The sequence below is a fragment of the Aquarana catesbeiana genome, linkage group LG08 (assembly GCF_042186555.1).
Source record: "Aquarana catesbeiana isolate 2022-GZ linkage group LG08, ASM4218655v1, whole genome shotgun sequence".
In the NCBI taxonomy this organism is placed as follows: domain Eukaryota; kingdom Metazoa; phylum Chordata; class Amphibia; order Anura; family Ranidae; genus Aquarana; species Aquarana catesbeiana.
In genome coordinates, this window is record NC_133331.1 from 306,330,497 (window position 1) to 306,346,412 (window position 15,916).

Sequence of the window (15,916 nt, forward strand, 5' to 3'; positions counted from 1 at the left end):
CCTAAACTTTTTTTTTACCCTAAAGAAAGTAATGTGTAGGCTTTATAACCACTTTAATTACTATTGCAATGGGTGTTATGGCAATGGTCTACCTCCTCCCGCCAGCCAGTGGACAGCAGGGTGAAATAGAAGCATGGTCATGTGACCCTTTTCTTTCTCCAGTTTTCGGTAGAAATCCTCAAATAAATGTTAATATAACGAAAAAGACTGGAGTAACTAGTATATGCAAATGCATAATGTCCTTCAGTACAGGGGTGGTGTACTGAGACAGGGCTTCCCTTATCCGTGAAACCTCCAGACAACCTAGCTTTAACCGTTGTAGCAATGAGAAGAACAATCACTGTGACAATGACAGGATGATCACATGACATTGACATACTCTCTAAGCCACTGATAGGAATGACCTCTGCATCATTAATCTGATCATTGCTGTGAAATTATGGAGCCTATCACTGTGAACGTGAGGAGGAGAACCAAGGTGGCAGTGATGGGAATATTTTATGTGGTATTTTTAGTGGAATGCTTAGCTATTAGCTGAGACACGTGTGGAACTAGACCTTCTGGACCAGGCCCAGACTGGGACAAAAAAATAGGCCCAGGCATTTTAGACTGCGCAGCCCATGACATACATTCACAGAGAGCAATGGCAGGGGGGGGGGGGGGTTGTGGAAGCACGGCTGGGGGCACTGGAGAGCACAGGATGGGGCCTGGATAGCACAGAGGGTGGGGCCTGGAGAGCACGGGGGGGGGCAGAGAGCACTGGGTGAGCCTGAGAGCATGGGGTTACCTAGGGAGCATGGGGTGCAGAGAGCACTGGGGGGAGCCTGAGAGTACTGGGGGGCTGGAGAGCACAGGTGGGGGGAGTCTGAGAGCGGGGGGGCTAGAGAGCACAGGTGGGGGGAGTCTGAGGGTGGTTGGGGGCCTGAGAGCACAGGGGGCCAGAGAGCACTGGCGGGCTGGAGAGCACAGGGGGGTGGGAAGCAAAGGGGGAGACGGAGAGCACTGGGGGAGCTGGAGGGCAGGGGGAAGCACTAGGGGGCTGGAGAGCAAAGGGGAGGCACAGAGAGCACTGGGGGGAGCCTGAAAGTACTGGGGGGCTGGAGAGCACAGTTGAGGGGAGTCTGAGAGTGAGGGGGCTGGAGAGCACAGGTGGGGGGGAGTCTGAGAGTGGTTGGGGGCCTGAGAGCACAGGGGACCAGAGAGCACTGGCGGGCTGGGAAGCAAAGGGGGAGACGGAGAACACTGGGGGAACTGGAGGGCAGGGGGGAGCACTAGGGGTCTGGAGAACACAGGTGGGAGGAGTCTGAGAGCAGAGGGGGTTAGAGAGCACAGGAGGGGGGAGTCTGAGAGCGGTTGGGGGCCTGAGAGCACAGGGGGATGGGAAGCAAATGGGGAGAGGGAGAGCACTGGAGGGTAGGGGGGAGCACTAGGGGGCTGGAGAGCAAAGGGGAGTCGCAGAGAGCACTGGGGGGAGCCTGAGAGTATTGGGGGGCTGGAGAGCAAAGGTGGGGGGAGTTTGAGAGCGGGGGGACTGGAGAGCACAGGGGGATGGGGAGCACTGGGGGGCTGGAGAGCAAAGGGGGAGGCGGAGAGCACTGGTGGAGCTGGAAGGCAGGGGGGGGCAGAGAGAACTGGGGGGGGCTGGAGTGCACAGATGGGGGCCACATAGCACGGGGGGGGGGGCAGAAGGCATGGGGGGGCAGAGAGCACAGCAGGGGGGGGGCAGCAGAAAGAAGCTGAATAGGAGGAGCGGCTGCATATAGAAGAAATCAATCTCTCCATTTTCCTCCTGCATCCTCTGAATGCCTGCGGGAGGGAGAGGAGGAGAACTGGGCTTTAAGATGCTGCAAGAGGAAAATGGAGAGATTGATTCTTCTATATACAGCCGCCCGCCTCTCCTCCTATCCAAGCGCACGGGAAGCCGCACTCATTTTCTCTCTGGTCCGGCGTCTCCTCCCTCTTTATGCTCACAGGCCCACCTCTTGTGCTCTCTGCCCCCCCCCCCCGAGCTCAGCTGCCTTGAGCCCCACAAGAACATGCAACCCGGCGACCCCGGCCCACTGGGCAAGTGCCCTATGGCTAGTTCGTGCCTGTTCTGGACTTTACTTTTCCCCAATTCATCATCAATGGATGAGCCTCTATGGAAAAAAAAAAAAACAGGACACCAGGAACAGGACCAGAATACGGTGAAGTTTAGAGCTTTCTTGTTTATTTTAGAAATTCAGAATGAATGCTGAACACACAATCTTGCATAACTAAAGTAATAAATATAATCAAAGTTATTAAATATTACACATTGACTGGACGAACGAAAAGCCGGCTACTTTTGTAAAACGAAGAGCAATGACGTGCAGAAACCTATAAAAAAGGAGTTGCCTATATATTCCCATACTTGCCCGTATACACTCACCAGACACTTTATTAGGTACACCTGTTCAATTGCTTGGTAATACCAATTGCTAATCATAGTTTCATAGTCGGTAAGGTTGAATAAAGACGATAGCCCATCCAGTACAACCTGTGTAGTTGTATGTGCGTCAATCATTTCCCATATCCCTGTATGCTGTGTTTACTAAGATGCACGTCCATGAGTCTTTTAAAAATATCAATACTCCCCGCTGAGACTACCAATTGTGGAAGAGAGTTCCACGTCCTTACTTAAATTTAGTGCCTGTAGTTGAGTAATTGAGGTCCTCCAGTCCCCTTATTAATTTAGTTGCCTATCTCTGGACTCTCTCCAGCTCCAGCACATCCTTTTTGAGGATTGTTTGACCAGAACTGGACAGAATACTCCAGATGTGGCAGAACCAGAGTTTTATAAAGTTTGCAGGATTATCATTTTATCTCTTGAGTTAATTCCCTTTTTTTATGCAAGCTATGCCAACCACATGACAGCAACTCAAGTTCATTTAGGCATCTAGACGTGGGGAAGAAGTTCAAACCGAGCATCAGAATAGGGAAGAAAGGGGATTTAGGTGACTTTGAACGTGGCGTGGTTGTTAGTGCCAGACGGGCTGGTCTGAGTATTTCTGGGATTTTCACACACAACCATCTCTCGGGTTTACAGAGAATGGTGGGAAAAAGAGAAAATATCCAGTGAGCGGCAGTTGCGTGGAGGAAAAGGCCTTGCTGATGTCAGAGGTCAGAGGAGAATGGGCAGACTGGTTGGAGATCATAGAAAAGCAACAGTAACTCAAATAACCACTCGTTACATCCAAGGTATGCAAAATACCTTGGATGTAACGCACAGCACATCGAACCTCAAAGCAGATGGGCTACAGCAGCAGAAGACCACACCGAGTGCCACTCCTGTCAGCCAAGAACAGGAAACTGAGGCTACAATTCACACAGGATCAACAAAATTGGACAATAGAAGATTGAAAAAACCTTGCCTGGTCTGATGAGTCTGGATTTCAGCTGCGAGATTCAGATGGTGGGTCAGAATTTGTCGTAAACAACATGAAAGCATGGATCCATCCTGCCTTGTATCACCGGTTCAGGCTGGTGGTGGTGGTGTAAAGGTTTTGGGGATATTTTCTTGGCACACTTTTTGCCCCTTAGTAGGAATTAAGAATGGTTTACATGTCATGGCCTACCTGAGTACTGTTGGTGACCTTGTCCATCCCTTTATGACTACAGTGTCCCCATTTTCTGATGGCTCCTTCCAGCAGGATAATGCACCATGTCACAAAGCTCCAATCATCTCACCACTGGACAATGAGGTCACTGTACTTCAATGGCCTCCACAGTCACCAGATCTCATCCAATAGAGCACCGTTGGGATGTGGTGGAACGAGTGATTCGCATCATGGATGTTCAGCCGACAAATCTGCAGCAACTGTGTGATGCTATCGTGTCACTATGGACCAAACTATCTGAGGAATGTTTCCAACACCTTGTTGAATCTATGCCATGAAGAATGAAGGAAAAAGGGGGTCCAACCCGGTATTAGGTGGGCCTAATAAAGTGGCCGGTGAGTGTATTAGTTCTATGGTGAGTGTGGGACCAAGTCATCACTGTTTGTTTAGAGGACTATATTACTTTAATGTAATCCCTGAAGACCAAGAACTATCACATCACACCACAAAAACATTTAATATCTTCATCATTCTAATACGCCTATCCACTTCCCTCCCCCGTTGAATCTGAAGCTCCTAAGGTTCTGATCATTCCCTGGTATACTTATAGCTCTTGACTTCCTGGGTCTACATATCCACTTGGCCCATTACGAGAGGGATCATCCTTGCTGGATTCTTTATTTAACATTGATGAAGAACCCAAAAAACAAAATCGGGAGCCAGGAACCGTAGAAACCAAATCTTACCCAATTGGCTACTCCAAAAAGAGACTTAAGCCAAGAGACCCCAGTGATAACAGAAATGCCACTTTTACCGTTTACCCTTTCCCATGTACTCCTTCATAAATGACTTGTTTTGATATATTATTTCTAAGGAGTAAACCATAGAAACATTTAATATCTTAATCATGCTAATATGTCTATCCACCTCCCTCCCCCATTGAATCTGAAGCTCCTAGTGTTCCGATCATTCCCTGGTATACTTCTCTTGACTTCCTGGGTCTACGTATCCACTTGGCCCATTACGAGAGGGATCATCCTTGCTGGATCTTTAAAATTGATGAAGAACCCAAAAAAGAGGACCGGTAGCCAGGAACCGTAGAAACTAAACCTCACCCCATTGGTGTCTCCAAAAAGAGACTCAAGCCAAGAGACCCCAGTGATAACGAAAATGCCACTTTTGCCATTTACCATTTCCTATGTACTCCTTTATAAATGACTTGTTTTGATATATTATTTGTATGGAGTAAACCATAGAAACATTTAATATCTTAATCATGCTAATACACCTATCCACCTCCCTCCCCCATTGAATCTGAAGATCCTAGGGTTGATGAAGAACCCAAAAAAGAGGACTGGATGCCAGGAACCGTAGAAACCAAACCTTTCCCCATTGTAGTAATATATCAAAATAGTAATATTTTGATATATTATTTCTAAGGAGTAAACCATAGAAACATTTATTATCTTCATCATTCGAATACAGATATCCCCCTCCATCCCCCATTAAACCTGAAGCTCCTAGGGTTCCGATCATTCCCTGGTATACTTCTCTTGACTTCCTGGGTCTACGTATCCAGTTGGCCCATTACGAGAGGGATCATCCTTGCTGGAGCTTTAACATTGATGAAGAACCCAAAAAAGAGGATTGGGAGCCAGAAACCGTAGAAACCAAACCTTACCCTGTTGGTGTCTCCAAAAAGAGACTCAAGCCAAGAGACCCCAGTGATAACAGAATGCCACTTTTGCCGTTTACCCTTTCCCATATACTCCTTCGTAAATTACTTGTTTTGATATATTATTTCTATGGAGTAAACCATAGAAACATTTAATATCTTCATCATGCTAATACGCCTATCCACCTCCCTCCCCCATTGAATCTGAAGCTCCCAGGGTTCTGATCATTCCCTGGCATACTTCTCTTGACTTCCTGGGTCTACGTATCCACTTGGCCCATTACGAGAGGGATCATCCTTGCTGGATCTTTATTTAACATTGTGAAGAACCCAAAAAAGAGGATTGGGAGCCAGGAACTGTAGAAACCAAACCTTACCCCGTTGTAGTAATATATCAAAATAGTAATATTTTGATATATTATTTCTAAGGCGTAAACCATAGAAACATTTAATATCTTCATCATGCTAATATGCTTATCCACCTCCATCCCCCATTGAATATGAAGCTCCTAGGGCTGATGAAGAACCTAAAAAAGAGGATCGGGCACCAGGAACCGTAGAAACCAAACCTTACCCCGTTGTAGTAAAATATCAAAATAGTAATATTTTGATATATTATTTCTAAGGAGTAAACCATAGAAACATTTAATATCTTCATCATGCTAATACGCCTATCCACCTCCCTCCCCCGTTGAATCTGAAGCTCCTAGGGTTCCGATCATTCCCTGGTATACTTAGATCTCTTGACTTCCTGGGTCTACGTATCCAGTTGGCCCATTACAAGGGGGATCATCCTTGCTGGATCTTTAACATTGACGAAGAACCCAAAAAAGAGGATCGGGAGCCAGGAACCGTAGAAACCAAACCTTACCCCATTGGCGTCTCCAAAAAGAGACTCAAACCAAGAGACCCCAGTGATAACGGAAATGCCACTTTTGCCGTTTACCCTTTCCTATGTACTCCTTTGCAAATGACTTGTTCTGATATATTATTTCTATGGAGTAAACCATAAAAATATTTAATATCTTCATCATGCTAATACGCCTATCCACCTCCCTCCCCCGTTGAATCTCAAGCTCCTAGGGTTCCAATCATTCCCTGGTATAATTAGATATCTTGACTTCCTGGGACTACGTATCCACTTGGCCCATTACGAGAGAGATCAGCCTTGCTGGATCTCTAACATTGATGAAAAACCCAAAAAAGAGGATCGGGAGCCAGAAACCGTAGAAAGCAAATGTTACCCCGTTGGCGCCTCCAAAAAGAGACTCAAGCCAAAAGACCCCAGTGATAACGGAAATGCCACTTTTGCCGTTTACCATTTCCTATGAACTACTTCATAAATTACTTGTTTTGATATATTATTTCTAAGGAGTAAACCATACAAAACATTTAATATCTTCATTAAATATCCAAATATCCACCTCCAGCCCCCATTGAATCTGAAGCTCCTAGGGTTCCGATCATTCCCTGGTATACTTAGATCTCTTGACTTCCTGGGTCTACGTATCCAGTTGGCCCATTACGAGAGGGATCATCCTTGCTGGATCTTTATTTAACATTGTGAAGAACCCAAAAAAGAGGATCGGGAGCCAGGAACCGTAGAAACCAAACCTTACCCCGTTGTAGTAATATATCAAAATAGTAATATTTTGATATATTATTTCTAAGGAGTAAACCATAGAAACATTTAATATCTTCATCATGCTAATATGCTTATCCACCTCCATCCCCCATTGAATATGAAGCTCCTAGGGCTGATGAAGAACCTAAAAAAGAGGATCGGGCGCCAGGAACCGTAGAAACCAAACCTTACCCCGTTGTAGTAATATATCAAAACAGTAATATTTTGATATAATATTTTGTAAGGAGTAAACCATAGAAACATTTAATATCTTCATCATGCTAATACGCCTATCCACCTCCCTCCCCCGTTGAATCTGAAGCTCCTAGGGTTCCGATCATTCCCTGGTATACTTAGATCTCTTGACTTCCTGGGTCTACGTATCCAGTTGGCCCATTACAAGAGGGATCATCCTTGCTGGATCTTTAAAATGGATGAAGAACCCAAAAAAGAGGAACGGTAGCCGGAACCGTAGAACCCAAACCTCACCCCATTGGTGTCTCCAAAAAGAGACTCAAGCCAAGAGACCCCAGTGGTAACGGAAATGCCACTTTTGCCATTTCCCATGTACTCCTTCGTAAATTACTTGTTTTGATATATTATTTCTATGGAGTAAACCATAGAAATATTTAATATCTTCATCATGCTAATGCGCCTATCCACCTCCCTCCCCCGTTGAATCTGAAGCTCCTAGGGTTCCAATCATTCCCTGGTATACTTAGATCTCTTGACTTCCTGGGTCTACGTATCCAGTTGGCCCATTACGAGAGGAATCATCCTTGCTGGATCTTTAACATTGACGAAGAACCCAAAAAAGAGGATTGGGAGCCAGGAACCGTAGAAACCAAACCTTACCCCATTGGCGTCTCCAAAAAGTGACTCAAACCAAGAGACCCCAGTGATAACGGAAATGCCACTTTTGCCGTTTACCATTTCCTATGTACTCCTTCGTAAATTACTTGTTTTGATATATTATTTCTAAGGAGTAAACCATAGAAACATTTAATATCTTCATTAAATATTCAAATATCCACCTCCATCCCCCATTGAATCTGAAGCTCCTAGGGTTCCGATCATTCCCTGGTATACTTAGATCTCTTGACTTCCTGGGTCTACGTATCCAGTTGGCCCATTACGAGAGGGATCATCCTTGCTGGATTCTTTAACATTGATGAAGAACCCAAAAAAGAGGATCGGGAGCCAGGAACCTGTGAAATGTACCAATCAACAGCATTAGGAGCTGAGTGTTCGAGATTGGTGAGTTCTCTGGTGCTGAACAAGTTGCCTTTTCTCAATGAAACATTTCCGGCACACCGAGCATGGAAAAGGACGCTCGCCGGTGTGACTTCTGTGATGTATTAGAAGTTTTGCTTTCTCGGTGAAACATTTCCCGCACACCGAACACGAAAACGGACGCTCGCCCGTATGAATTCTCTGGTGCGTAACCAGGCCTACTTTGTGAATGAAACACTTTCCACACTCTGGACACGAAAAGGGGCGCTCGCCTGTGTGAGTTTTCTGGTGTTTGACAAGGCTTCCTTTGTGAATGAAACATTTCCCGCACTCTGAACACGAATAGGGGCGCTCGCCCGTGTGACTTCTCTGGTGCGTAAGAAGTGTCTTTTTCAAAATGAAACATTTCCCGCACACCGAGCATGCATAAGGGCGCTCACCTGTGTGACTTCTCTGGTGATTGAGGAGGTCTCCTTTGGCAGTGAAAGAGAAGCCACACTCTAAACACGAGAAGGGGCGGACGCCCGTGTGACTCCTCTGGTGTTTAACAAGGTTTCCTTTCTGGCTAAAACATTTCCCGCACTCGGAACACGAAAAAGGACGCTCGCCCGTGTGAATCCTCTGGTGAAGAAGAAGTTTGACTTTGTCGGTGAAGCTCTTCTTGCACTCTGAACATGAATAAGGACGCTCGCCGGTGTGGCTTCTCTGGTGCAAGAGAAGGTTTCCTTTATCGGCAAAACGCTTCCCGCACGTTGAACATGAATAAGGACGCTCTCCCGTGTGACTTCTCTCGTGCCTGAGAAGACATCTCTTCTCAATGAAACATTTCCCACACTCTGAACATGAGTAAGGACGCTCGCCCGTATGAAGTCTCTGGTGTCGAACGAGGTTTCCTTTCAAAGTGAAACTTTTCCCGCACTCTGAGCATGAGAAAGGGCGCTCAGTTGGGTGACTTCTCTGGTGTGTAATATGGTCTCTGTTTTCAGGGAAAGATTTCCCACACGAGGAACGCTCTCCTATGTGAACTCCTCCATGCCCTAGAGAAGGTTCCTGGGGATTGGATGGATCTGTAGACCTATCCGTACTCTGAGATTTTGGATGGATTTCTGGAGTCACAGAATGTGATTTATCAGAAGATTCCTCAGAGGGGTTCAAGGCTTTCTCTACATGGTAAGGACTTATATTGTGAGTAACAAGGTTTTCTTCTGGAGAATGTTGAGTGACGCCATTATCTTCTGCATTATAATCTGGAAATAAACGAAAACGTCCCTCAGGGGTGTTCCTGTTCCGGTTATGTTCATCTGTTGGAAAGCAATTTAAAAAAAAGAAATGTTATAGTTATGTTTCTGCTTTACATTCAGGAGCCATATACACTATATTACCAAAAGTATTGGGGCGCCTGCTTTTCCACACACGCAGGAACTTTAATGGCATCCCAGTCTTATGCCCTGTACACACGGTCGGATTTTCCGACGGAAAATGTGTGATAGGACCTTGTTGTCGGAAATTTCGACCGTGTGTAGGCTCCATCACACATTTTCCATCGGATTTTCCGACACACAAAGTTTGAGAGCAGGATATAAAATTTTCCGACAACAAAATCCGTTGTCGGAAATTCCGATCGTGTGTATACAAATCCGACGGACAAAGTGCCACGCATGCTCAGAATAAATAAAGAGATGAAAGCTATTGGCCACTGCCCCGTTTATAGTCCCGACGTACGTGTTTTATGTCACCGCGTTCAGAACGATCGGATTTTCCAACAACTTTGTGTGACCGTGTGTATGCAAGACAAGTTTGAGCCAACATCCGTCTGAAAAAATCCTAGGATTTTGTTGTCGGAATGTCCGAACAAAGTCCGACCGTGTGTACGGGGCATTAGTCCGTAGGGTTCAATATTGAGTTGGCCCACCCTTTGGTGGAGGGTGGATTATGATGTGGGGTTTTTTCAGGGGCTGGACTTGGGCCCTTAGTTCCAGTGAAGGGAACTCTTAAGGCGTCAGCATTCCAAAACATTTTGGACAATTTCATCCTCCCAACTTTGTGGGAACAGTTTGGGGGTGACCCCTTCCCGTTCCAACATGACTGCGCACCAGTGCACAAAGCAAGGTCCATAAAGACATGGATGAGCGAGTTTGGGGTGGAGGAACTTGACTGGCCTGCACAGAATTCTGACCTCAACCCGCTAGAACACCTTTGGGATAAATTAGAGTCAAATTAGTCAAGTTCCTCCACCCCAAACTCGCTCATCCATGTCTTTATGGACCTTGCCTTGTGCACTGGTCCAAATCGTTTAATGGAGGGGGGATTATGGTGTGGGGTTGTTTTTCAGGGGTTGGGTTTGGCCCCTTAGTTCCAGTGAAAGAAACTCTTAAGGCGTCAGCATACCAAGACATTTTGGACAATTTCATGCTCCCAACTTTGTGGGAACAGTTTGGGGGTGACCCCTTCCCGTTCCAACATGACTGCACACCAGTGCACAAAGCAAGGTCCATAAAGAAATGGATGAGCGAGTTTGGGGTGGAGGAACTTGACTGGACTTGGACGAGAAGGCCTGGCTCACAATCTCCGCTCTAATTCATCCCAAAGGTGTTCTATTGGGTTGAGGTCAGGACTCGTTGCAGGTCAGTCAAGTTCCACCAACCCAAACTCGCTCATCCATGTCTTTATGGACCTTGCTTTGTGCACTGGTGAGCAGTCATGTTGGAACAGGAAGGGGCCATCCCCAAACTGTTCCTACAAAGTTGGGAGCATGAAATTGTCCAAAATGTCTTGGTATGCTGACGTCTTAAGAGTTCCCTTCACTGGAACTAAGGGGCCAAGTCCAACCCCTGAAAAACACCCTACACCATAATCCCCCCTCCACCAAATGATTTGGACCAGTGCACAAAGCAAGGTTCATAAACAAATGGATCAGTGAGTTTGGGATGAAGGAACTTGACTCCTTGAGTCCTGACCTCAACCCGATAGAACACCTTTGGGATGAATTAGAGCCAAGATTGCGAGCCAGGCCTTCTCATCCAACCTCACAAATGCTCTTCTGGAAGAATGGTCAAACATTCCCATAGACACACTCCTAAACCTTGTGCACAGCCTTCCCAGAAGAGTTGAAGCTGTCTCTTCAGGACTCTTCAAGAGTTGAACCTCAACCCGATAGAACACCTTTGGGATGAATTAGAGCAAAGACTGCGAGCAATCAAGTTGTGTACATCCTCTTATCTTAAGGTAGTTCACTAAACAGGTTTTGTTTGAAGAAAATTCTCTACAGCCATTTCCATTGTTTACAGCCAGGCAATGCTTTACAACCCTGAACAGTCTTATCACAGGCAAACAGGCCAGGAACTGGCCAAGGACCGGTTAGCAGGCAACTGAGGTGTCCCAAAACATCAGCCATAACAATGCATATGCAAAAAAAAAAACCAAATCACTCAACCATAACCCATCCGAGAGCTGGAAAAACTGGTAACCAGGCCGCAGTGGCTCCATGTCTGTACACCACTCAAGGGTACAATTGAGCCGGAAACTTGGCGTCATCCAAATATAAAAGACTTTATTCGCTACATGGTCAAACACAGTGCAAATAATCAAACGCGTTTTGGATGGCAGGCCTTAATCATAGCATGAGTGAGACCCGATGGCCGAAACGCGTTAGAGCATTTGCACTGTATTTGACCACGTAGCAAATAAAGTCATTTATATTTGGATGACACCAAGTTGCCGCCTCGATTTTACCCTTGAATGGTATACAAGCGTGGCACCACTTCCTTACACACCATAACTAATTTGCAGCCATACTTCCGATAAATTACACAAGAACCTAATACAGAAATTGTTCTTTCTTGTAATCGCTGTGAAAACGAGGAATATTATTATCTTTTGAAAGCAAGAGGTCATTTATTCCTGGTGGAAAATTGAGTCAAACTTCCTATGGTTTTTATGCCTCCCGTTGGATCAGCAGCTTTCAAATTTTTTTTATGTTTTTTTTTTTTCCACCCATGTAATGATGAATACGCACTTTCTACTCATTATAGAAGAATGGAAATGTGAAATTTACTGTTTATTACTCACTTGTGTCCATATGTAGAGAAGATTCCTCCTGTTTACTTTTCATAATCATCTCCCCCTCCTCCATAGACTGCTGATCTCCACTCACCAACCTCTCTTCTTCTTCCTCTTTAATGTTTTTTGGCTTTTCAGGCTAAACCCCCAAAAGTGGTAGTATACATTCCCAAAAAGAGAAAAAGAGAGTAGGTAGAAAAATGTAATTTCGTACTTTGGAATGATTTTTGACCTTTCCCCAGCCTTCAGTCCCATCTACCTGATGATGGTGAGGGATGGTGTGACCTTCCTGTGTGGAATCCCAGGAATACAGAGGACGGGGACATCTCTCTGGTGGGTTCCCATTACTGGATCCATCTGTAGGAAACACACACACTGACTGAATAAATTGTTTCTATGTGTTTATCAGATGATGGGGGATCTAGGTGGACCCTCCGTACTGCTCTCTCCTTTACAATAAAGTCTCCTCTTACCCGGTGATGTGAGGGGCGGCTGATTGTCCATCATGACGTCCTTGTAGAGATCCTTGTGTCCTTCTAAATACTCCCACTCCTCCATGGAGAAATAGACAGTGACATCCTGACACCTTATAGGAACCTGACACACACAATGATACAGTCACCATCCAGACACATCCCTTGTCTGTTACTGGATAATGTCCCAGAATTCCCGGCACCGCTCACCTCTCCTGTCAGCAGCTCCATCATCTTCTTGATGACTTCCAGAATCTTCTTGGCACTGGTTACCTCTGTTCTCAGGCAGTGAGGTGCAGGCGCTGTGATGGGTGATGTCCCATGAAGAGATCTGCTTAGTGTTATTGGATCACCAGATGTTTTCTTCAATACTTTGTAATCCTGTTTAGGGAGAAACAGAAACGGTTATTAATACAAACCTCCCAGAATCCTCCTCACCTCTCCGGTCAGGTCTGTGTTTTATTAATAGAGATAAGAGTGATGTCATGTGACCTCCCAGAATCCTCCTCACCTCTCCGGTCAGGTCTGTGTTTTATTAATAGAGATAAGAGTGATGTCATGTGACCTCCCAGAATCCTCCTCACCTCTTCGGTCAGGTCCGTGTTTTATTAATAGAGATAAGAGTGATGTCATGTGACCTCCCAGAATCCTCCTCACCTCTCCGGTCAGGTCTGTGTTTTATTAATAGAGATAAGAGTGATGTCATGTGACCTCCCAGAATCCTCCTCACCTCTCCGGTCATGTCTGTGTTTTATTAATAGAGATAAGAGTGATGTCATGTGACCTCCCAGAATCCTCGTCACCTCTTCGGTCAGGTCTGTGTTTTATTAATAGAGATAAGAGTGATGTCATGTGACCTCCCAGAATCCTCCTCACCTCTCCAGTCAGCAGGTAGATGATCTCCAGGGTGAGGTCTAATATCCTCTCAGTCATGTGACTTTGGTCTTTATCCATCCTTAATAATGTGGTCACGTGATTTATTCAGGACTCTCCTCTCTGTAGATAGATAATAAACTGGGAATTATCTGGACTGTACTGGGATAAAAAATGTCTACACAGAGTTCCTTCACAGTTCTGACACCTCAAAATGCTACTATATACTGTATACCAGGCCTAATCTATCAATGTAACTTTACTACGTTTTAGACAAAATAGGGCCTGGGGGTAAACTGAAGAGAAAGAGGGAAGGGCCCCAGCCTTGTCAATGGATGTAATAATAACATAGGAGGGTGAGCCACTGTTACCAAAAGAAAACTGGAGCTGAAAATAAATAGATAACACTTCCAGCTCTGCAAACAATATCCAGGATAAATCTGGTCTATAAACTAGAGGCTCTGGATGGACAGTTGGATAAATGGCTCTATATTTAGGATGTATCTGGTCTATAAACTAGAGGCTCTGGATGGACAGTTGGATAAATGGTTCTATATTTAGCATGTATCTGGTCTATAAACCAGAGGCTCTGGATGGACAGTTGGATAAATGTTTCTATATTTAGGATGTATCCGGTCTATAAACCAGAGGCTCTGGATGGACAGTTGGATAAATGGTTCTATATTTAGGATGTATTTGGCCTATAAACCAGAGGTTCTGGATGGACAGTTGGATAAATGTTTCTATATTTAGGATGTATCTGGTATATAAACCAGAGGCTCTGGATGGACAGTTGGATAAATGGTTCTATATTTAGGATGTATCTGGTCTATAAACCAGAGGCTCTGGATGGACAGTTGGATAAATGTTTCTATATTTAGGATGTATCCGGTCTATAAACCAGAGGCTCTGGATGGACAGTTGGATAAATGGTTCTATATTTAGGATGTATCCGGTCTATAAACCAGAGGCTCTGGATTAAAATTTGGATAAATGCCTCTCAATTTGGGACGTATTTGGTCTATAAATGTACAATTGGATTAATGGCTCCACATATACATTATAAAGAGAGAGAGGCAGAGAGAAAACAGCATCTGCTGGAGATAAAAGACACCACAGTGATTATGGAAGAAGAGGACGGACATTGTGGTGGGTTTACTTGGTGTAGAAATAAAATAAGATCTTATTACCTCCTCTGCTGCCAGTTCCACCAATGTCTCCTCTCTACTTCCTCCCGACTCACCTCTCACCCGGAACTTCCTGCCTGTAGATGACATCACTTCCTCTTTTTACGCATTATCACTTCCTGTCTCTGCGTTCCACTGACAATACAATTACGTAGATCACCTCCTGGTTGAGACATTAAAATCTGCATTTTATTTTGTTTTTTCGTACTTTGACAGCTGCTTCTTGTTGTTCTTCGATTTGCTTGTCTATAAAACACCCAAGGTAAAATCTAAACAATGTAAAAATATAATGAAAAGAACTTGATTGTGTTCATAAATAGGTGAAATTACAAAAACAAGAATTAAAACAGAACATTATGTTAAAAAAATATATTCTCTAACCCTTTCCCCAAGCAAAAATGTGCAGGAGAAGAGTGCAGACTGTAGTATAGGGGCATGAGGTGCCAAACATAAGTGTGGAGGGTATGACAGTGGGCAGTATGTACAGGAGGAGGAGTGTGGAGGGTATGACAGTGGGCAGTATGTACAGGAGAGGAGTGTGGAGGGGATGACAGTGGGCAGTATGTACAGGAGAAGTGTGTGGAGAGTATGACAGTGGGCAGTATGTACAGGAGAGAAGTGTGGAGGGGATGACAGTGGGCAGTATGTACAGGAGAGAAGTGTGGAGGGTATGACAGTGGGCAGTATGTACAGGAGAGGAGTGTGGAGGGTATGACAGTGGGCAGTATGTACAGGAGGAGGAGTGTGGAGGGGATGACAGTGGGCAGTATGTACAGGAGAGGAGTGTGGAGGGTATTACAGTGGGCGGTATGTACAGGAGAGGAGTGTGGAGGGTATGACAGTGGGCAGTATGTACAGGAGGAGGAGTGTGGAGGGGATGACAGTGGGCAGTATGTACAGGAGAGGAGTGTGGAGGGTATGACAGTGGGCAGTATGTACAGGAGAGGAGTGTGGAGGGTATGACAGTGGGCACTATGTACAGGAGAGGAGTGTGGAGGGTATGACAGTGGGCACTATGTACAGGAGAGGAGTGTAGAGGGTATGACAGTGGGCGGTATGTACAGGAGAGGAGTGTGGAGGGCATGACAGTGGGCAGTATGTACAGGAGAGGACTGTGGAGGGTATGACAGTGGGCAGTATGTACAGGAGAAGTGTGTGGAGAGTATGACAGTGGGCAGTATGTACAGGAGAGGAGTGTGGAGGGTATGACAGTG

At 45.3% G+C, this 15,916-nt stretch overlaps 1 protein-coding gene across 1 annotated transcript in view; it reads right to left on the reverse strand.

Annotated features, from left to right (window-relative positions):
• Nucleotides 1-2,192: 2,192 nt before the first annotated feature.
• The window catches only part of LOC141106903 (uncharacterized), a 42,314-nt gene continuing 28,590 nt past the window's right edge, over nucleotides 2,193-15,916 (reverse strand). The window contains exons 16-21 of the mRNA XM_073597832.1: nucleotides 14,911-14,971; nucleotides 12,916-13,023; nucleotides 12,643-12,784; nucleotides 12,429-12,526; nucleotides 12,179-12,308; nucleotides 2,193-9,411 (exon numbers count right to left, since the gene is read on the reverse strand). Coding sequence (XP_073453933.1) covers nucleotides 8,111-9,411; nucleotides 12,179-12,308; nucleotides 12,429-12,526; nucleotides 12,643-12,784; nucleotides 12,916-13,023; nucleotides 14,911-14,971 — 1,840 coding nt within the window. The 3' untranslated portion in view covers nucleotides 2,193-8,110. The remainder of the gene's footprint in view (nucleotides 9,412-12,178; nucleotides 12,309-12,428; nucleotides 12,527-12,642; nucleotides 12,785-12,915; nucleotides 13,024-14,910; nucleotides 14,972-15,916) is intronic.